Consider the following 23,346-nt stretch of genomic DNA (forward strand, 5'->3'; position numbering starts at 1 on the left):
TTCAGCTGGAAATCTGTAACCCTTCTCCCCTTCAAAATATCAGTATAGCAAAAGACATCCAACTTTATCTTTTTTACTTTTCCTTTCACTGTGAATGTTCCTCTGCTGATCAGTATTAATATGCCTTGTCAGTACTTGTTTGGTTCTACTTTATGCAAGGTCAGCAGCTGGTGCCATTTATTTTATTTTATTTGTTTTTCCTAACAGCAGAGCAGGAATTAAAACAGCAGATTGTGGCGGATACTTTCTCTGATTTACAGTATTAACTACACAGTGTAATTTTACCAAAGAAATAAACAGGCCCACAGGGAGGAAAGTAATTGCCTGGGTTTTCTGTTCTCTAACCCCACATGTGAACCCTCTTGCCCTACAATTGCACTAAAGTTGAATCGTGCCTGTAAATCACACTTGGTGAGTGGCTTGTCTGGAATGAAATCATTTGGAACATTAAAGTCGTGATGAGAAAGCAGCTTTCAAAAGACAATCCTGCTTAGTGGAACATTTAAGGCTCATTTTGAGCCAGGGCGCACTCCCAGAGCATTGTCTTCACAGCAATGTGGTGTGTTTTTTTACTGGTTACCTCTTGACTGTCATCTAAAATATATGGGAACTGGTTTTGACAGAACTTTGTCTAGGAAAATAACTATATGGATTAGAAGCATAAGCCAGTTCCTTTACTTACCCACCCACACCTTTCAATTTTCTTTTGCTCTTTGTATGTTATTCTTTAAGATCCGTCTTTAGATGGTTGTTTTGAGTCTTTGGTTTTTTGTTTTTTGTTTTGTTCACCACTTCACGGAAAGCTTTTATTATATTTCATTGTATGAATGGTTTTATCCAATGGTGGTTTTGTGTGGGGCACCCCATTTTTGCTGATCCTCCCTATCTACTCTAGCTCTCTGTGTCATGTCCCACACTGTTCCAGAGAGTCCCCAAACCCTCTGGGACAGCTTTTCAGTAGGTGCAGGCAGCTGTAGTGGATTGGTGAAAATCAGGTGCTCCATCTTGCACAAGCAAATTGTTTTCCACTAGTGAAAAAATGGACATATTTCTGACCACATATTAGAAAGGTCAAATATTTCTACTGATAACCCAGTTTAACACTTAGGGAAACAAGTGCTTCAATGCTGGATTTAAGCCAGTGTTCATTAGTGTTGGGTCTGGGAATTTGCTTCAGCTAAAGGCAATGCTGTGCTCTGGGACCTCCATTTTATGTATCCTGCATTAGCTGAGAAGGGCTCTCCCCTCCCTTATATGCAGGCTAGAAAGCTCAGAAAAGGTGTATACATGTATGCTCAGAGAAGACAGTGTCTTAGAGCAGGTATACAGTGCCTTTCATCCCTATTAGAGCACTGTAGTCAGCTAGGAAATCTGAAATTATCAGCAGGGTCATCCTCCTGTCTTTTGTTATTTGGTAATGTGTATTCTGGGCATGCATTGTGTCAGGGGAGGGACCGTAGTTCATGCCTAGCATTTTTAATAAAGGCTCTCAGATGGCAGTGCTGGGAACAATCTCTGGCTGAAAACCTTGGAGGCCACTGCCATCAAAGTAGACAATACTGAGTTCAATGAACCAACAGTCTCATTCATCATAAGTCAGTTTTATTTGTTCATATATGCGCAAATAATTCCTTGACTTGTAGAGGCACTTCTAATGCGTTCAGAACACCATGCAAATCATTGGTTCCCGAATATGCCCATCTCATACTGAGTTTTTTTTAATCCCTCCGATCTTCTATTTAGGTGCTTAGAATGCACCTGGGATGACTCATTTGAAGATCATTTTGTTTCCAAGTAAAGATTAGCATTCAGTGGTAATTAGAAGATGATTAATTAAGGCATTTTTCCCCATTGTGACAGAGTGCAAAGTCTGGCGAAATCCACTAAACCTGTTCAGAGGAGCTGAATATAACCGGTAAGTGCGATACAGAATTGTTCTTCAACCATGGTAACACCTTTACTATGGCATTTCTTGTACTGTAGGCACGCCGGGCGCGCATGCACGGAAGTAAACTCTCTTTGATGCCTCTGCAGGTATACGTGGGTGACAGGGCGAGAACCTTTGACATACTACGATATGAATCTTTCAGCTCAAGACCATCAAACATTCTTCACATGTGATACAGACCATTTAAGGCCAGCAGATGCCAGTAAGAATTCTACTCCGTGTAAAATTGGAACGATTGACAAAGCCTAAATTAAGAAAAGAAAAGCCAGGTGTCTCTGATTACCTGATTGTTGCCACGCAATGTGTCTCAAACGCTTGCTTGTATAACTTGTCTCAACTGCTGCTTTTTGCAATTCAGATTTGAAGTGTGGATTAAGTAGTGTGGCTGGGCTGGACCATGGGGCCAAAGTCCAGGGCCCCATAACCAGGAGCCTCCGGAATGACTCCTCAGATAGCGGAAGGTGATTAGAGCAACAAAAGCATGATGGTGCTATGATTTTAGTGAGTTTAAAAGGGAAAACTGTACATGTTTAGATTATTATTATTATTATTATTATTATTATTATTATTATTATTATTATTTAAAAAAAGAAATCAGCATTGGAAAACTGTGTTGCTGTTCTGATCCTAACTTATCAGGCAAGTAGAAGCATTTGTAACGCATGCTTAGTAAGTTAGTTGTTAGTTGTGTGCTTCACAACTGAAGCGATACACACAGCTACACATTAGGGCCAGATCTACACCAATCAGGATATTGCAATATGAAAGCAGTATGAACATGGTAAATAATAATAATAATAATAATAATAATAATAATAATAATAATTTTATTTATTTATTACCCGCCTCTCCCTTTGGATTGAGACGGGAGCCACACTATTGCTTTATAGCGGTATTGAAGTGCACTGACAGCTGTTGGGGCCCGTTGACACATACAATGTACCGCTTTCATACCGCTTTCATAGTGCTATATCCTGCTTGGTGTAGATCAGGCCTACGTCCCGGGTCTAAAATGACTTAGCTGCACCACTCTGTGGATTACCAGGCACCCACCACTTCTACATGAGACCACCAAGGAATGCATCGTGCCTCCAGTCTCTTGCTATAGTTATTGTTGCCCTTTCCCCCAGAATCTTCTTTTTAGAGTAGCCCTCGTGGTGTGATGTTTCCTTCTCACCTCACTCCCACTGTTTACTGCAGGCTTTTAAGGATGGCAGCCTGCTGGAGCTGCTTGGGTCTCTCAGGTGTTTCTTCCCTGCCGGAGAATAATGGTGTCAGGCGTAAACTACACTGGCAACAGCCTTCACACAGACTCTGGGCTTTGACAGCCCAAGATACACGGCAACACACTAAGGCTTGGCACATTCTCTTCCTCTGTCTTTCACCTTCTGCCAGGAGAGAAGGAGTCTGTGGAGGCAGCTGCCAGGAAAAGCAGGAAGAATAGTTCTGAAATAAAGAGGAACAAAGGCTCCCTTCACGCACTGCCTCACACACGTTGCCGTCCAATGAAGTAGGTTAATTACTGATTAGAGATTTGAACCTGGGATCCCCACAGCCAGAACCACCCAATACTCTCTCTAGCCACTGTGCCACATCAGCTCTTGTGGCTGTCTGCCTTCGTATACAACACACACACACACACACACACACAGAGAGAGAGAGAGAGAGAGAGAACCACAGCAGTATGGGAGATGTTTCTGCAAGGTGTGATCCCGTAGAGCTGCATGCTGCATGTGAGTGACCCAGCCACATGGTGGGGTCAGCTGCCTGGGTCTTTCCCACCTGATTGATACCATCCTTCCAACCTGGGTGTCAAGTGCCTGGGAAAGAGCAACACGCTCAGCTAGGCCTATATGGTTGCATCATTGGTGTGCAGCCTACAGGCATATGGGATTGTACCACACAGAAGCACCTCCTGTGCTGCTGTGGTTGGATTTGAAGGGGTCCAAGCACAAAAGCCAATGAGGTAGAGTGGCTAGAGATCTGGCTGTGGGGAACCCAGGTTCAAAGCCCTGATTAGGCCAAGTAATGAACTCCCAGCCACTTACTTCACTAGATGGCAGTGAAGTTAAAATGCTACTTGTGAGCTCTTTGGAGAAAGGACAAGATGACAAGATGTAAACATGCAGGGACATCCCAAAATGACAGGGAATGCAGCAAGGGACTCCAAGAGGACTAAAGCAGCAGCATTTGATCTTTTGTCCAGGAGCCACATGATGGTTTCCATTGTTGCTTCTGTTGTTTCTTCCAGCATCCACTGCTGGTATAAACCAACTGGTGTAGGCTCATCCTTCTCTGGCTACACAACAAGATTAAATACCAGGGTTGTAGAGAAGGTGCCCTGATTACCTTTTTGGATTTAATGAGCATTTGCCTGGTAAAATGACTCCGTGGCATGCTAGACTAGACTACCGTGATGCGCTATCAAATCGCCACTCTTAATTTTTAAAAACATTTTTCCCCCACAGTCATGCAAAAGGCGTGGAGAGAAAGAAATCCCCAGGCCAGAATTTCTGCAGCACATGAAGCCTTAGAATTAAATGAGTAAGTGTACTTACAGTCTTTTAGAAATCTTCTGTTTGATCTACTGTCTAACTTCTTATCACTGAGAGAACCACGTACAAAGTAAGAAAACTGTAACTGAAGTATCTCTTCCCATTTGTACACATGAACATTGTGGGGATCTGTATTTTTTCATCTGTTGATATGAAAGTTATTCTAGCATGACAAGGATTTTCAATAGGTTGTTCCATAATAGAAGATGAAAGTTGGAGATGAAAGCAAACATGCTGCTAACATTGATGATAGATATTTATTGATTTTAAAACATGCACTTATTTTATCTATATCTATATCTCTAATTTTACTTGGGCTAATTAGAGATTTGAACCTGGGATCCCCACAACCAGAACCACTCAACGCTCTCTCTAGCCACTGTGCCACATCAGCTCTTGTGACTGCACCTCTTCACACACACACACACACACACACACACCCTTACATTTAATGGATTTTGTATTTTCGGGGTTCCAGTAATAATGCTTCAAATTAAAGATAGTGGTTTCTCTGATCCTGTGATATATTGCCAGTTATTTATTTGGAGCACAATCCACAAATACAGTCCCCAATCCCCAAATCACACGTCCCACCTCCCCTGTCTCCCTACATCATGTGCCTGGGCATTGGCTTGGTTACCTGCTTCCTGGCTTGACATTGGCTTGGGCCCTTTCTACACCTAAGGATTATCCCAGGAAAATGGAGGGATTGTCCCTGCCTGCTCCCAGGATCCCCTGTGTGTCATTTGCATGCACAGGGATGATCCCGGGACGATCCCTGGAAAAAAGGCAGGTGTAGAAACGGCCCTTGTTACCTGCTTCCAGCCATTCTGCAGTGGGTCCCAGGGGTCTGTGTTCAGTCATGGATTGAATGTGGCATCCAAGGCTTCTGTGTTCAGGCCAGGAACTTTTGCAATTTATCTGACTGGCGCTAGAAGCTATAGCAGCTATGCATGTACAGCTGCTGGACCATGCCATGTCCTGAGTCCCAGCTAGGCCTGGCGTTTCTTGTCTGGGATATTTATGGTGGTTTTGTTTATTTTATTATTGATTGGTTGAAGAGACATTCCCCTCACTTTTCCCTCCCCCCCCCAAAAAAAGAGTCGCTCAAAGCAGCTCACAAAATATAAAAGCCTAAAAACATTCAGTAATCATTCAAACACAGCTAGGTAAAAGCAGTAACAAACACATACATCCACGAATGAAGCTCATGGTCAGTACATTAAATTGAAAAAGAGCAGAGTCAAATGCTTCTTTAAAGGGAAATGTCTTCATTTGCTGGTAGGATACAGATAAAGAGGAAGGTGACCTAACTTTTTTGGAGCAGTGTGTTCGACATACAGGGGGCTGCCACTGAGAAAGCCCTGTATCATGTTGCCACCAACCATGCCACTGAAGGCAATAGCAGTCATTAGAGGGGCACAGCAGGTCTGAGCAGGTTCACATGATTTGTATCAGCATAGCGGGCTATATGGACTGGCCTCTTGCTTGTGTCACTCATAATCTACCTGTGCAAGATCTGTATATGGGGAGCAGAAGAAACAAATCTAGACCCTGCCTAATTCAAATGGAGTCAGAGTGCTTGCAAACCTCTGCCTCCATCATCAGCAACAGGCGTCCCCTGTTTATGCAGAGCTTTGGACTGCAGCCTGTGGCCCTGATCCATTGTGTGACTGTAGCTCCTGTGTGTGCAGACTGTCTCGTTTGCTTCAGTGGTGGTGCAGCTCCACACATGCACAGCTTTGCAAATGCAGAGTTGTTCTTCTCCATTGAAGTGAATGGGGTAGTCCTAGTAAGCCTGAGCTGAACAGAACTCTTCAGACAGCCTCCATGCTAACCACCAATTGCTGGATTGCAGGCAGGCATGTTGCCTATCACAATAAGGCAGGCAAAAGCATGTGCTCATCTATCCTATCAAGTGTCTTCTCTCTTTTTCCCCCCTAGTTCCCTTATTGGTGATTGCTTTTGTTATTTCTCTGATAGGTGTGCCACTGCTTATATTCTCTTGGCAGAAGAGGAAGCAACAACTATTGTGGAAGCAGAAAAACTGTTTAAACAGGCTCTGAAGGCCGGTGAAGGCTGTTACAGACGTAGCCAACAGTTACAGCATCACGGTGCCCAGTATGAAGCTCAGCATAGTAAGAATCTTTCTCTGTGTGACTAATAGTTCTGCGACGTTTAAGAGACAGTTAATCTTACTGTTTGCTAGGAATAGTTGTTCAAAGGGAAATTGCTTGAGCACTGCAGTCTTTGTAATTATTTATATCCAAGGCTGTGAGTAATACCATAATTCTGCTGGAGCACAGAATCAGCCCTGATTGTTTACTGAGCACAGAATTTGGTTTCTTGAAAATCTCACCTTTTCTTTTTTCTTTCCTTTTTTAAAGTAAGTTTCTAGTCTTTCAGCTGTGAAGACATTGTTGACAGTGTAGGGAAAATGCCAACTACACTTTCTAAAGCTACAAAGATGACTAAATAAGATTTCCAGGGTTTGGGGGCAGGTATTTCAGGCCTTAAACAGCTCGTTGCTGTTTAAGGATTCCTTAACATTGTGGGCCCAGTGATCTTGATCAGAAAAATGTGTGTGTGTGTGTGTGTGTGTGTGTGTGTGTGTGTGTGTGTGTGTGTATGGGATGTTTTGGAGAAGAGGTGAAAAGGATTGGAGCTGGGCAGAAGCTGAAAAGTGCAAAGGGACATAATTGACAGGCGAGTAGTCTGCCAAGTGGCATATTAACCTGGCAAGTATACGCAATTAGTTTTCTTGATGTGTTGAGTGATGGAAAATACCTACTAATGGAATATTTTAGAATTTTAACAAGACAGTGAAGTTTCATAAAGTCTGAGTACACTGATTTTGTTCAAGAGCCATCTGGGAGCCTCTTTAGTTGTTCTGGAATTCCTACACAGAAGTGACTTCCGTGTGGCAAAGAGCTTGAAACCACTTCCCAGTGGTTGCCAACCCAGAGGTTGCCAAGGATGGCGTTACTTGAATGGGGCTGGAGACATGTTCCTTATCTGCTTGAAGCCCTCAATGATCTAGATTATCAATTTGTAAAGAGGACAGCAGTATTGATCTGTAGAGCATCTTGCCTTTTGACTCCTTCCAGGCTTGATTCTATCTATTCCCTGCAGATGGTTTCCTGATAACAAAGAGAGGCTGGAAGGGCGAAGGGGAGTAAAAGTGTCGATAAACTTGGATTTCTTTGATTTAATCAGGACAGGAGAAAGAATTTGGTGATGCAGAAAATTCGGAGAACCCAAGTGTGGTGAATAAGGCCTTTTAGAATGACTTGGATTATGGCTTGTCTTGACTTCACAATGAGTCAATATACTTGGCATTTCTTTTGAGTCACTGCAGTATAGCCTGGAAGACAAGCCAATTTGATTATATCATATATAGCAATGTTGAAAACAGATGTGGCTAATAATTCTTTTATTAAATACAGAGAAATCAGTCTAGAGAGAAATAGTTACTTAATATGAAATAGAGCTGAAGGAATTCCTCCTGCTTCCTTATTTATTTTATTTTTGGAAGTCAGGCCTTTCAACCTGTTACTTAATTTATCTGAAAAGTATAATTGTGGCTTTAGAATAATCTAGAATAATGTGTATGAATTCTGAATGCTTTTGGCATATATCATCTGATTAGAAGAGATGTGAAAATGTGGGAACTGTAGTCTGCAAATCTTTAATGGGTGCATAGGATATATGAAGTTAATCTGAAGCAGGTATGTTGTCTTGATACAGTTTTTTTTTTAGATGATAATGTTTGTGCACATTTCCTATTGGGCCAGGATTATATTTAAAAGAGGGCATATTAGTTGAAGAAAGGCTATGATACCTGATTCTCCATAAAAGGCTGAAAAGCACCCAAATCTTGATACATTCTCTATTAAACGATGTTGAATTCATCCTGTCATATCTGTACATCACTTCAGTCTATTTAGGACTGCGGATAACGATACCAGAAACAACTGGGCAATTTCAGTGTGAAAGTAATGTTCATTGTGTCTATGTGTATATTTAGTACACGTGCGTATGTGTGTGTTTATGTATATGTATAATATACATGTATAAGTTCAACCATAACAAAAAAAAAACACGAAAATCTTGTTGATTAGAACCTGTATACTTCTCTAGTGCATGTAGCTTGGATCTCTTGCAGTGTTGAAGCGAAAAAAAGAGTTTCACTTGTAGAGTCATCTTTTGGTGTAGCCTAGAACATCCAATGCTCCAAGCTGTTATCTGGTCTACCAAGGCTCCACAGCCCAATCCATGCACCGCAGTGTCCATGGTTTCTTCATCAGGCACATCTTCAGGCAGGTTGAAAGATGGCAGAATAGCAAAAGACTATGCCTTGCTACCCCTATATATTCCACTTCTGAAGCTTTTAAAATGTTAATAAGCCACCATTACCTATCACTGAAAGTTTTATTTCATCTCTCAGTTAATTGATGTGTAACACTTTAATGCATGTCTAAACAGGAACAAGTCCTACTGAGGACTTACTCTTTGGTAAGTATGCCGCCCTGACATCCCAGATAGGGCAGGATACAGATGTTTAAATGAATTAAATAAATAAATATGCTTAGGATTGCACCTCACTCCCCTTGTTTGGACCTTGTTTTAATATATTAGACATATATTAATTCCTTATTCAACTCAAAGGTTTCTTGCGTTTTTTACAATAAGCCTGGTATGATCTTTCCATATAGTTTAACCGGGACTATAAATTTACTAGTATAGGAGAGTTTATTTGTGCCCTTTGTGCTACTGTTGGTAAACAAGCATTTAGCCACTAGACTATTTATCGCCTCTCTGCATTCCCTGTCGAACCAAGATTTCGAAGCAAAGGTTGGATTTCTCCTTACATTTTTATATGTCAGAGAAATCTGTAGGGAGTGAATTAACTCCTCATAAGTCTCTAGAATGGTTTCAATGGAATCAGCTGTTCTGATAGAGGAGCCAAGGTGTAAATAGGGCTCCGTCTTAAGTAGTTGTCTCAGGGAGTTATCTTATTTGCCAGACCACTTAATACGGGAGGCTCTGAAATCAACATCATTTAGTGGTGTTGATTCTGTATCTGCATGCATTTTTAGATCTCTAATTTCCAAGTTTAGGGCCAAGGGCAAATGGTCACTCTCTGTACGACAGTCAACCTTAAAGCCAGCCACAACTGATAACAGATTGTAAAATATCATAACATAATCAATTGTGGATGCTCCAAAGTTGGATAAAAAAGTAAATTCTCCCGGTCTGTCGCCCTCCGTATTCCCATTAACAAGCATCAGAATTATTAATCATGTTCAAAAGGAAAAAACCAACATAATTACAGCCATGATCCTTGGAGTGCCTGTTTAAAAATAGGTGACCAGGATCAGGTTCAGGGGGCATCATATGAAAACGCGAAAAAAGAGCTTCATCATTTTCACCTGTCCTGGCATTAAAATCACCAGCAACAATAATCGAGGCTTCAGGATAAAGCAGTAGCAAACTATTAATATAATCCTCCAATTTAAGCCACATCATTCTAATTTGTGATTGTAATCGATAAGGGGGTAGGTAGAACATTTAAACCAAATTTAATTATCAAAGCAGTGGCAAATTGAGAAAGAGGCTTTACATTAGTAATAGAGGCGTATAACTTGGTTGAAACAAAGATACCCAGTCCATCTTTGTAACGACCGCCTCTTTCACTTGGGGTTGATTTAAGAATAAAGGATCTAAAACCATCCAAAGACAACTCCTCCTGGGACCATGTCTCTTGGAATAGGAGTATATCAAATTTAGTAACATACTCTACAAATGTCAAATCTCTTACTTTGGTAGACCAGCCTGCTATGTTCCAAGATAGCAACTTGATAACGTTAACAGACCCAGTTGTAAAATTATCAGCCCTGTCATCTTTCGTAATAACCATTTCTAAATAAGTTTGGGAATATTCCTTGGTCCCAAGTCAGTATTTATTTTGCCTGACTGATCTACCACACCAAGATTCACCCCACTGATCATAATTAGCTTCCTTAGCATATGCCTGGGTGGGGTCACCATTAAACCACTCACTTGAAAGGGCCAGCCTTCTCTTTTGCCTCTCGTTCACAGTGTCCACCCCATCTTTATACCCTCTGCGTTTCCTCCCATTAAACCTATGTAACAAGCATTTATACAGCAATCTGGTCTTAATTATTGCTAGTTAATTATCGCTATGTTAGCTCCAGCAGTAACTCCATTGTATTTAAGAGAGATGCATGAATCTTAATTTCACTCAGGTTCTCATTTCCTCAATGCTAAGTTTGTTCTTGCCCAATTCCACCTTGCAATTTTATTTTTAGTGTGCATGAAAATTTGCAAGCAATTTTGTGGCATTTTATTTTTAAAAAATCCACATTTGTTAACACATTTCCCCAAGCATATGCATTTTTGAGTGTGCTTTTGCAGATGTACACATTTACCCTCATTTAATAAAGTGATATTGTGCAGATTTTTGCAAATATACTAATTTTTGTGCACTTTTTGGTGGGGAAATGTACACATGTCTTGTATGCTGTTTGTTTTTGTTTTTGCCAACTGCATACCAAATATCAGAAATGTACTGTGTTGCGGTTCATGCTTAGGTTTGGGAAATCTGAATTTTGTAAGTTGACATTGCAATGTGAAAAGAATATATTTCTCATCCATCTGTAGCATCTACAAATATTGGTAAACAGTGTAAGACCTACAAGGGGATAAAACTCTGAAAGATGGAAGTTGTTCTCTTACTTCTTGCCATCTAGTTCAAATTGCTTACAATAAGTCAGACATACAGCTTGTATCACTTTTATGTATTATAATTGTTTGCCTCATCTGCTTTTTCATTTCATACTAAACACACACTGCATGGTTCATACGGGCCAGTACTTCATAAGGGCCAGTTCTCATAACCATGGGGTAGTTGGTGGCTGCAGGAAATGCGATATCCATATTGGCCTCCTACCTGTTGTAAGCTAGCCATACACAGGCTAGGGATGTGCAAATCCCAATTCCATCTCAAAGCTCGTTTTGACCTGAGTCTGTATCACACTGTGAGCTTTGTTCTTTTCTTTTCGCATGAAAATTTGTGCATCTTTTCATGCATATTTTTCCAAATGTGTGTACCATTTGTCCGCATCTTTGAAATGTACACATTCTTCTCCTATCGATTAAATCATGTTTGTGTGCATTTCCTGAAAATATGCGTTTTTCGTGTGCATTTTTCAGATGTACACACATTTTTTGGGTCCGTGAATAACATTGCAAGCTCAGAAAAGTATGGACTTAGACATCAGATTGCATCCAAACCCATGTTCATTCTGGAAGGTGCTAATTGGGTAAATCCTGATAAAAAAAATCAACTGATCCCTACTCATATATTCTAATGCAGCCACAGATGCTCACAGGATCAGGATTATTATTATTATTTAAAAAAAATGCTTCTGCAAATGATTTCTAAATGTAAACTGTCAACAGTGTGCAAAAAAATCTGCTCCTGAGCATGGTAGTGTACATTTGACCAGCTTGCAATTCATATTGTGGCCAGTGCACAAAAAACAAATTCAAATGGTTTTCCAAAGACTGCCATGCATGGTTAGATTAATTAGATTACATTTTCTCCTTAAAGTGCCAAGGATTGTTTACAACAATGCTGTGTTCAGACAACACAATAGTCAACGGTGGGGTAATAATAAACTTGACAGTTGTTTATCTAGGGAGTACTCCTCAAACGACATGATAATAATCAACCATGTTGTGATTAAGATCAGCGTTGAGTTGACTATTAGTCTACTCTGAGTTGACTCACTCACCCCCTCTGTCCCCTCAGTCCTCCCACTAATATCCCATCAGCCACTGCTGCTAAAATTCTATCCTGCCGGCTGGACTAGAGTGGCAGCCGCCGCCTTGACTGTTCTTGCTTTTTGACTCTGTGACTGATGAAATAACCAACAGTGGCTGAGGATATAACTAACAGTGCACTCCACACAACATGATAACCAACGGTCGTTCAAATAGCGCTTGTAATTTACGTTGGTTATTTTGGCCAAATAACCAACCGTTGGTTAAAAAGCTCCCGTCACACAACATGATAACCCACGGTGGGTTAAATAACCAGTCATCTACTATTTAAACCACCATTGTTTATTGTATTGTCTGAACCCAGTCATAGAAATAAAAGTGTCTGGGAGGGATGCTTGACTTAACAATGTAACCGAAAGCTTTTCCCCAACTCTGCTTTTTGTTGTCAAAATATAAACAAATGACAGGGCCCTAATTGTGCAGCAAACTGCACAGAATATAATCAGAAAGACACAAGTGCAATAGGACATTCAAACTTGTAGCATTTGTAATTAACGTTTATTGGGATGGAAAATTTGGTGGGATGTGGGGGAGTTGGTCAGAATAAAGGCTTGGCTGGATAAAGTAAAATTCATAATACAGTGAATGCATTTTGTGAGTTTTAAATCAGCGGTGAGAATCACTGTTTGCATGTAGTAGATATGAGGCTAAAAAACCTGCCCTCTCATGTAAATGTACATCTCCACTAACTGCATTGGTGACTGACAGGTTCCAGCTCTAAATTGTTATAACTAACAACAGAAGACAGTCTATATTTTTATTATGTTCTTCCTAACGTCTTTGGTGTTCAATAATAAGAGTTCCTAGAAAAGGCTATGTGTTACACTTTGGATATGTTAAATGGACCTTTTGTTCTGTCTGTTTCTGCAAACACTCAACCTCTTTAAACCCTTTTTCCCCTCCTCCTTTCTCTCTCTCCCCCCTCTCTCCTTCTCCTTCTCTCTCTCCCCAGGACGGGACACTAATGTATTAGTCTACATTAAAAGGAGGCTGGCTATGTGTGCAAGAAAACTGGGGAGGACCAGGGAAGCTGTGAAAATGATGAGAGATGTGAGTTTGGATTTGTATTAATACTTGTCTATTACCTTGACCAGTCAACAACATAGATAGGATGTTGATTTTGCCTGTAGATTAAGCATAACCTAGAAGCCTAACACAATGGTAATACCTATTGTGTTTAACCTAGTTTGTGTGTGTGTATATGTGTGTGTGTGTGTGTGTTTGATAGTACCCCTAACCCTCATACCTCTCTACATATTGTAAGCTTAGAAGAGCCATGTGCTTTCTCGCTGCTCCTCTCCCACTCTTCATTGCATGTAAAAGTTCATTTCTGAAATGGGAGGCTTCACCAATCATCTCAATATGGAAACTTTAGCCTGCAAATCAAACCCCACCTTCTCTAATGGGTTCAGTATCAAGGGTAACAGAGATCCTGCTTTCAAATAACTGCAAAATCACCTTTTTGGACATTATTTTTTTATTGTCAGTGGGTAATGGGGAGTCACTGTAGTGTAAGCGTTGGGCTGGGAGGCGCGAGATCCGGATTCTAGTCCCCACTCGGCCATGGAAACCCACTGGGTGACTTTGGGCCAGTCACAGGCTCTCAGCCCAACCTACCTCACAGGGGGTGTTGTTGTGAGGATAATATGGAGAGGAAGAGGATTATGTATGCCGCCTTGGGTTCCTTGGAGGAAAAAAGGCGGGATATAAATGTAATAAATAAATAAATAAAATAATAATGAAGAATGTGAGCCCAAGGCTTTCCCCCCATTTGAGAAGGTTGAAATGCCTCTGCTAAGGTTTAGTTACTGGCAGTAGGAGCTTTAAGATACTGGTATTTTGGCACCACTCCTCTGCCTTTGCCCCGCCCACCACTGGAATGCGGCCCTAAAGAGCTGCTCTGAAATGGAATTCAGCCTTTGGGCTGAAAGAGGTTTAACATCCCTGGTGAAATAGGATGTTTCTTTTCTCACAATAAAGGAAATGTGAGATAATTACTTTATCATTTGGAAGGAGCTAGGTAAGGTGCTAGATGCTACAAAAAAATTATAATACAATGAAATATAATATACTATAGACTTTAATTTGGAACCTTCCAATTAGCACTGTTCCTTGTTTGGGGAGGGAGGGATCCTTTCGGCTATATCAGGTGCTGAATCCTCTCTGTTTAGCCTGCTGATGCTCAATGATGCTCCCTTCCAAGCTCGTTGCCACTCTTCCATTGTCTGCTAATCTCAGTTCAATTCAGATATGTATGACTGCATGCATACTAACCATATGGGCAGTATCACTGCTGGAACTGAAAGGGGCAGATTCTATGAGGGGCTGAGGCTGGCCCTTCAGTACAGTCTGATTCATCTGCCTTCGACCTAAGCTGCTTTACTATCAGAATAAGCTACTATTTCAATTCTGTCCTTGTGAAGCTGTTGGCCTACTCCTAAGGCCTAGTTGAAGGTAGCAGGATTCTCGAGATCATGATCCTGACAGATGGCCCTTAATGGAGAGGGTGTGTCCATGTGAGAGCATTTCTCATTCTACATAGAGGAATCCCAGGGGAGCCAATTGAGCAATAATTAATAGCCATTTGTTCTGACAGAACCAAAAGAGAATGAATGTTATCTTCTCATTTCTTTGCAGGGGCCGTAGATAATCTTATGGGAAAGTGGAGTTCCAAATGCTGAGCGGTATATAAATACTGTAAATAAATTAAATTAAATAAATAAATAGTGTCCGTGCAAGTGAAGGTTATTTTTAATAGATACCATAAATATTAGAATTATAGGAGAGAGACAGGGTGGAGGCTGTGGGTTTCATCTGAAAGGTGTGTATCCTCTCTTCTCTCCCCACAAGGCGATAAGATGAAGTGTTAAGATTGACACCTCCTGGGAAATAAGGCAGAGATTCTAGAAGTAGTTGGCTTGTGAGAAATAACCAATAATTGTAAATTATCTGATAGATTTTTTGAATCTATGCACAATATCTATGGCTGGGGTCTCCAACATGATGCCCATGGACACCTCTCTTGCTATCCACTAAGCTCCCTATATGTGCTGATTTTTATGTTATTTATTTCTCAAGACTTTCATTTTTTCCACTTTTAACTAGGATGCTGCAAAGCATAGTGCTGCCCTCCAGCGCCATTTTTATTTGGGTTCAAAAGAGAGACGTTGTGTTTTGGAACTTAGAACCTACCTCTGCCTCATACTTAGGTTCTTGAGCAAGTTACTTTTCTTTTAGTCTCATCAGTTTGCCTTCTGGGAAATGAGTGGCTTGTGATAAGCAATGTTACAATGGTAGCCATTTTATGGATGGGCAAGCCCCCATATGGTGGCCGTTTTGTGAGAGTGGCCACAACACTCTCAGAATTTCAAATGTGCCCACTGACCCAAAAACATTGAAGACCCCTGTTGTAGGATTTAAGCGGCATATCTGGGGAAAAGGACACAAAATTTATTAATTGATATACTTAAGAACTCAGATTTATTTTTCTCATTTCCAGACTTAAAACAATATTTGATGGAGACAGCACTTGTGTTTAGTTTTAACAACCTTCCCTCCAATGTCAGATTCTTCTACATTTTAACTAATGTTGTACCCACTAGCATCTACGAATGCATGACATACTTTATGGATGGTCCCTGTGATTAAAAAACTGAGGTATTGTGTTCCTTTGTAACCTAAGTGAAAATAAAATGGAAGTAGAGTAGCTTCCTAGTTTCACTATTGGCATGAGGCTTTCTTCATTGGTTTGGAATTATGCTCTTTGTCTGTCTCATCTTGTGCCCACATGTATGCACTTTCATTGTCTGTCTGTCTTTCAACCAATAATACAAGAAAAGGGGATGTACCAACCCATGGATCCAGTCCAGGCTTCCTGGGATTAATGCTAATCCTGGGGTACACCCCTTTCAGTGTAGGGCTGTTCACATGGTGTAAGTATGACCCAAGCAAGCTATGTGTTAAGAAAGCAGATTATGTGTCACATCCTAATTGACTTGCTGTCTTTCAGGTGACATCTTTGTGGGTTCCATATACCCTGTTATTATTCAGCAGGGAACATTGTTGGGAAGCTAGTATGCAACTTTTGCACACATGGCAACTTCCAACATCAGTTTCTCTAGGGTATGTTGTGGCAGACAGGGTGCCAGTTCCATCTTACCACAGCAGTTCCTTTCAGGGCTGTTCCAAGCGACAACCCAAGTTGCCCAACCCTTAGTTTTGCTTCTGAATGGCAGCGGCATAGAGACAGTAGTGGTGGTATCAGGGTAAAGCCCTACAGTGACTACAGGAATCAAGTTGTTTATCAAGCCGATGGGAAATCCCCAAGCACTGGAGATGTGATTCTGCCTACCACGCACACATACACAACCAAAAATTATGCCAAAGCATGAAAAGAATTCCTCTCTCTTCTCTGGATGAGGGGTGTGTGTTTGTAAATGGCCCAATAACTTGTACTTTTCCTTAGGGTTTAAAATAGGACTATTGTGAGTCCTATTTATAGTGACACTATAGTGATTGTGTCATTCTTACAGCAATACTCCAGTTGCATTACCTTTCATCCTACTAGCCTACCATCCATGTGTCTTGGTAATTCAATTCAAATATTATGAAAAATAATTCCACTTTGGGAAAGAAAAGGCAGTCAACCCTAACTTAGAGTGAGAAGCCCATTAGAGTTCACTGTGGTTTTTTTCTTCCCGTGTGCTCTTATTTGATTGCATTTATTTTGAGAGCAAAATGATGGCTGCTTTCACAGTTGCAATCCAAATTGATTTAACCATCAGAATAAGTAAGACTTTTTAAAAGGAAACCTTTTCTGATGGAATTACTGTTGATTTGTGAGTCTCGCAGTCTAGACAACGCACTTGTCTGATGTCCACGGCTCTCACTTTGACAGAGTGTTACAAGAGGGGGCAGGTTGTTAGTCAGAAGGCACAAAAAGACCCAGAGGGGGGAAATGTAACGTGTATCTAATTTGTCACCAGTCTTCTGTTTTGTTTGCTGGTTCAGAAACTCTTAGCCTACTTGTAATTACTTATTCGCATGATTCAATGGAACCACTTCATAAACCACACTTATAAGATCTCAATGAGTTAAGAGGAAAAATGGGGGGATTGTGATTAGCTTCCCCTCTTCCTTCACTGTGCAGAGAAATGCAACACCTCTGCTGTATTATCGTGCAAAAATTACCCTCTGCTCTCTGTATCTAGCTTATGGATTCCTGTGGCCCAGTGTTTCAGGATAGGAACTGAACTGAAATGCCTTCTCTTTCTGGGCTCAAGTGCTTGGATTTTAAAACTTCTTTAACCATCAAGAGACGGAAGGAGTCAGGATCAAGCAAGGCTCCATTTAGAAAGAGACAGCCTCACCAACAGCACTGGTGCAAGCTGTCCCACTGCCTGAGGCAGGAGACATGTGCACTAATGCCCCCCTCCCATTGCTGCTGTTGCTGCTGCCACTGCCCATTGCTATGTCCCACTCCTCTGTCCCCACCCCTCACCCCGTCCCCAAGGCATTGCCATTGTTGTTGCCACTTGTGCTCTGGCAGGCTCTCTGAAGAGCTGTGTCGACCCATCTGGCTGGCATGGCTGTAAAAAGAGCCAGCCCCAGCCAGACCCAAATGCCTAGCTCTGAGGGAGTCATTCCTCAGAGCCAGGTATTGTGGGAGGAGTGTTCCAGAAGATTGCCTGTACCAGCAATCTCCTGGGACACCCATCTACAAGGAACCAATGGAACCTTACGTTGGTCTTTAGGTAGCATTTCTTGGTGTCAGCAAAGCATAATTTGAGGCGGGCCTTTGAGCTTTGTTTCAGTATCTAAATGCAGCCATGGAAAATGAGAAGTAATAGTTATAAAGAGAGTATCTCTGGGTATTTCTAAATGGTTTCTCTCTGGCAGGCAGTCATGGGCTTTAAGCACTTCTGGATATGATTTGCCTTTTCTCTGAAGATTGCCAGTAATCCCCAACAAACTCCTCTGAAATCAGTATAAATGTATTAAAACAAATGTGCTAATAAAATAAAAACCCAAGCTTTCAAACTTTCATAAGTAAACATTTGAATATAAAAGTTGCCGCATTTAGTCCGAAACACGTTGGCAATAATAAATCCTTTCAGGACACAACTCCTGGTTCCACCCCTTGCCTTTGGCTTTTTTTCTGTTCACTGTGTTTTGCTAATTGTCCAACTTTTTAAATTTCAGCCTGTTCATACTTTGCTCTCGTTCTTCATCTGTGTGATTATACTCTTGGTTGGTTGGTTCTCTCCAACTCTTTTACCAGTAGATTAGTGGGTTGAACTAGTTCATTTGGATAGGTTTTTAGGCCTGAGCTATGCCCCTCGCCCATCTGTGTCTTGCTTCTCCGAGTTTTCTTGTAGCTTTCCTGTAGCATTTATTTATTTATTCATTTCCTTCCTTCTTTCCTTCAATATTCAAAATTCCCTTTGGGGAAAGACATCCAAGTCTGTTAAAAATGTTAGTGGCTTCTTTAAATGGACATTCTTTCCCCACAGAAATGTACGCGTAGCAGACCAGTCACTGGTCGTCATGGACTGGCTTTGCCCCCTGTATAAACAAGAGAACATCCAGCCCAGCTGTACAAATGACTCAAGCAAATCACAAAGCAACACTTTGCTCCTAGGGGTGCATCTTGCTTTGCCCCCAAGGCGATTTGGTGGCACACAACCCAGCATTTATCCATCCGCATTCTGCGTCACACCATGCTCTGCAACATTGCAAGGAGTCCTAGATCTGGGTGGGCAGGAGATAGATCTCAAGTGGTTTGTAGTAGATCAACAAAAAATTCTGACACCCAATTATTTAACAACAACAACAACAACAAAATGCTTCCCCACCTAGCCAAAATTATACTGCTGAAATGAAGAAGGGTGGGGGTGGGGGTGGGGTGTAACCAGGAGTTTTGCGTGGAAGGATCGTGAGCTTCGTTCAGATTTAGCACTCTACTCAAAACAAATTCCTTTATCCAGAATTTGTTTAATGCTAAGTGTTTTTTTTTAATTCTAAGTGTGCATCTTTTGTGCCAGGCTCCATTTGGTGGATCTCAAGCTTCTAGCAACCCCCCCCCCCAAAAAACAACAACTAGATCCCACAAGCCTGAAGTGTGCCGAACCCTTGTCCTAGAGCACATCTTTTGACTGAGGCAATGCAGTTGCTTAGTGAAGATAATTCTCTTGAGTTCTCTCTGGAGCCCACATGTGATGGAAATGGCTGATACAGAATCTACCATCACTATCACACAACTGCAATTGCTATCTAACAGGAAGAGACATGAATATTTTCTAAGTAAAGCAGAGGAAATTGAGCTTGGAGAAAATTGATCTCTGATGTCAATTCCAAATCCACCCTTCCCTCTCCAGCACCTTAAAGGATCCTACTGGGAGGGAAGTTGGGTGCACAACATTCTCTCTCCCTGTCTCATACACCTCCCCACCTCCACCTCCATTTCACTGCAAGGGAGCAGTTCCTTGCAGGTTCAAGTAACCTGTTTGGAAGCGGGGGAGAGGGAAATGGGCTCAGGAGATGTATAAGAAAGGGTGTGTGTCCATGGATGTTAAACCCCCTCCCCCCCCCAAAAAAAAACCTTTGGACAAGGTCTGAAGAACAATGAGCGATAGGCTGAAGGAAGCAAGTAGTGTAACGTCCAGCTCCATGCTTGCCCTCTTCTCTCAATTGACAACATTCCCTGGCAGCCTGAGGGCAGCACATTTGCACAGCCTTTGGTCCCTGTAAGAGATGGGGGGGTGTCTTTTGGCACCCCCAGATATTATTACACATTGCTTGACAACCAGGTAATTCAGCTTTACAGCAGTACTTCATTATTATTGATAACATTTTATTAATGCGTTTAAAATAATACCAAGGCAAAGTTTACGAGTGTGCATTTATACACCAAACAAATACCATATTTTGTTGTCTTATCAAAGGGAGTTATGTCTGAACCAAAAGCTAAATATTAGTTCCCTTTAAATTGGTTTTTGAAGGCTCCTTTATTTTGGGGTGGGTGTAAAATCAGTGCCATTTTGAAGACAACCTAGCATGTTTATTTGGAGAAAATATTACTAGAAGAATATCCAGGTGATTTATATTCAACATAAGAAGACAAGAGGAGCCATGCATGATCAGACCAAGAGTCCAGCTAGTCCAGCATTCTGTTCACACGATGGCCAACTAGCTATTGATCAGAAACCCACAAGCAGGACGCGACTGCAGCACCCTACCCATGTTCCTCAGCTACTGGTGTACATAGGCTTACTGGAGGTAGCACATAGCTATCAGAACTAGAGGTCCTCGATAGCCTTCTCCAGGAATTTATCCAACCCCCATTTTAAAACCATCCAAATTGGTGGCCATCACTACTTGTGGGAGCGAATTCCATAACTATGTGCTGTCTGAAGAAGTAAACTGTGGGAACTCCCTATTTTAAGAGTATTTCCCATTCCAGAAGCTGTTATTACATAGTTCCCAAAAGGATGTAGGTCTACCTAAAGTACTGAAGAACAATTCTAGGAGACAGAGTACCGTAAGTCTCACAGTGATCCGCCCCCTCCCAGTCCTGTTATTCCACGTCACTTGGTTGGAACTGAGGACAGCTTTCTGTATCTCTACAGATGACAGTTTCTCCATTTATCTATGGATGGTGGTCTCTGAGGGTATATAATAATAATAATAATAATAATAATAATAATAATAATAATAATAATTTGGATTGCTTGTTTTCTGGACTTTGGGAGCCTCGCTGACAGAATTTGACATATGTTTAAGAATATTTTAGTATTAAGATGGGAAAAGAGGAAAGAAGGAGGAATTAGGGAGAAATGAAGTACAACTCTGTGAATCCAATGTATGAGACTCAGATAAATTACAAGAACACACTGAATTTGATTGATATATAAATGGTAATTAAGAAATTAGTGGGCATTTTTGGTATGAAGAGGGCTAAAAATGTACTTTAACCTTACCCTTAAATGTTTTTAGTGCAATTGTAGTTGTTCTATGTATACCTTTTTTTGTATGTACTATATGTGATGTCTGTGTAGGTGCTGTTAAAAAAATTAAAAACTTTCACTAAATATCTATCTATCTATCTATCTATCTATCTATCTATCTATCTATCTATCTATCTGCCTAAATACACATGACTTTTTTTTTAAGGTGCCCATGCAAGGATGGCAGAGGTGTTTTTAATGCAACCCTTCTTTTTGGGTTTGGCTTATGAAACCAAGCATAGGTCATTGTTATTTCCTAGGAACTCTCTTGGAAGCCATTGGAGAAAGGTGTCCTGAGTCTTTGAGAGTACTATTCAAGGCCCAAAGCAACTGGACCAATATGTTGTTGTTGTTTAAATTAGATCAGTCATGTAAACTTGATTTCACACTCTTGCTGCTAATAATACTAAATCTAAGCCCATTTTATTTCCTTTTTTGTAGTTAATGAAAGAATTCCCTCTTCTTAGCATGTTCAACATCCATGAAAATTTGCTGGAAGCTCTGCTGGAGTTACAAGCATATGCAGATGTGCAGGCCGTTTTAGCAAAATATGATGGTAAGTACAAATGTCACTTTACATATCCTGCTTGTGAGAGTGTGTGCAAAAGGGAGGCGAGCGAGAGCAACTTCCTCTAATTTCATGGAGGCAAATTCTAGCCACTTTCAAGTGTCTCTTGTAGCTTTTTAAATTGCAGGGTTTTCTTAAGGAATTCTAAGAAAATTGTGCCTTACTTAAACATACCAAGTCCCTATGTTCCTGGCATAATCAGATTTTAAGTTTAAATGAGAAGTAAATAATCTTCCTTCTCTTTGTCTCCATTGGCAGTGGTGCTCAAACTGTGAGATGGGCTCCTTGGGGGTGGGCACACCCGCGGGGAGCATGATGTTCAGGAAGGAGAAAAGAGGGGATCCTGTACCAGCCAAAGCCAGAGGAACTTTCCTTTCATGGTTTAGCATTGCCACCACCAAAGCTGCCAACCTTGGAAACTACAGAGGCAGGCAATGTAAGGTTGCTGCTGAACGTAGCAGTTTCTCCTCCGCCTCCTCTGTTTGCCTTGTTTTCATAGGGCATCTGAGATGCCCCAATTGTCCCCCATTGTCTTAATTATAGGGTCTTCATTTTTATTGGAAAAATAGAACTTTGGCTGTTGGGTGATACATAAATATTGGGTTGGATGCAGATCTAGGCGTGTGCAACTGGGGTGGCTGATGCAGATTTCCCTGTCTCGCTCCTCCCCACAACAATCCCTCCAGCCCTCAAAAGTGCTGAGCAGGATGGGCTGTGGCTCAGGGGAGCTGAGGGAACTCCGAAAATTGGGCAGAGATGTTTTCTGTGAGCAGAGCTCTGCTCACAGGAGATGCCTCCACCTGATTGTCTGGAAACCTCCCTTCCCCCCTGCACCACAGCTTACCCCATTCAGGTTCCCCCGATCCTTGTGCAGCAATTTTTGCAGGCCAGAAGGAGGTGCTGGAGAAGCTTGGTTCCGCCACCTCAGGTGCATGTGCCAAAATCTGCATGCAATCCGTTGCAAATAAATATGCCATTAGATGAGTGTTCTAATCCACCAATCCTCACACAAGCCTTTCCCAACAACGTGCCTTCCAGATGTATTGGACTATTATTATTATTATTATTATTATTATTATTATTATTATTATTATTATTATTATTATTAATAATAATTTCTTATCTACCTCTCCATTTGATCGAGGTGGGGAACAACAGTAAATACAAAATACATAAAACTGAATTAAGAACATAATATACATTGTTAAAACATCTAAAAACATCCTAAAATTCCACTAGGTAGGCCTGCTGGAAGAGATCAGTCTTGATAGCTTTCTTGAATGCTACTAGATGGTCAAGTTGCCAAGTCTCCTCTGGCAGGCCATTCCACGGTCTATAGCTGTGCTGGCTTGGGGATCCTGGGAGTTGTAATCCAACATGTCTGGAGGGCCTCATGTTGGG

General features: G+C 41.2%; 1 protein-coding gene across 5 annotated transcripts in view; it reads left to right on the forward strand.

Moving 5' to 3' along the window:
• The window catches only part of ST7 (suppression of tumorigenicity 7), a 122,833-nt gene that overhangs the window by 83,877 nt on the left and 15,610 nt on the right, over positions 1 to 23,346 (forward strand). For all 5 annotated transcript variants that reach the window (XM_063134050.1, XM_063134046.1, XM_063134047.1 and 2 more), the window contains exons 4-9: positions 1,861 to 1,915; positions 2,035 to 2,150; positions 4,417 to 4,492; positions 6,487 to 6,641; positions 13,325 to 13,422; positions 21,819 to 21,933. In XM_063134050.1, coding sequence (XP_062990120.1) covers positions 1,861 to 1,915; positions 2,035 to 2,150; positions 4,417 to 4,492; positions 6,487 to 6,641; positions 13,325 to 13,422; positions 21,819 to 21,933 — 615 coding nt within the window. The remainder of the gene's footprint in view (positions 1 to 1,860; positions 1,916 to 2,034; positions 2,151 to 4,416; positions 4,493 to 6,486; positions 6,642 to 13,324; positions 13,423 to 21,818; positions 21,934 to 23,346) is intronic.

The sequence above is a fragment of the Elgaria multicarinata genome, chromosome 9 (genome assembly GCF_023053635.1).
Source record: "Elgaria multicarinata webbii isolate HBS135686 ecotype San Diego chromosome 9, rElgMul1.1.pri, whole genome shotgun sequence".
Classification (NCBI taxonomy): domain Eukaryota; kingdom Metazoa; phylum Chordata; class Lepidosauria; order Squamata; family Anguidae; genus Elgaria; species Elgaria multicarinata.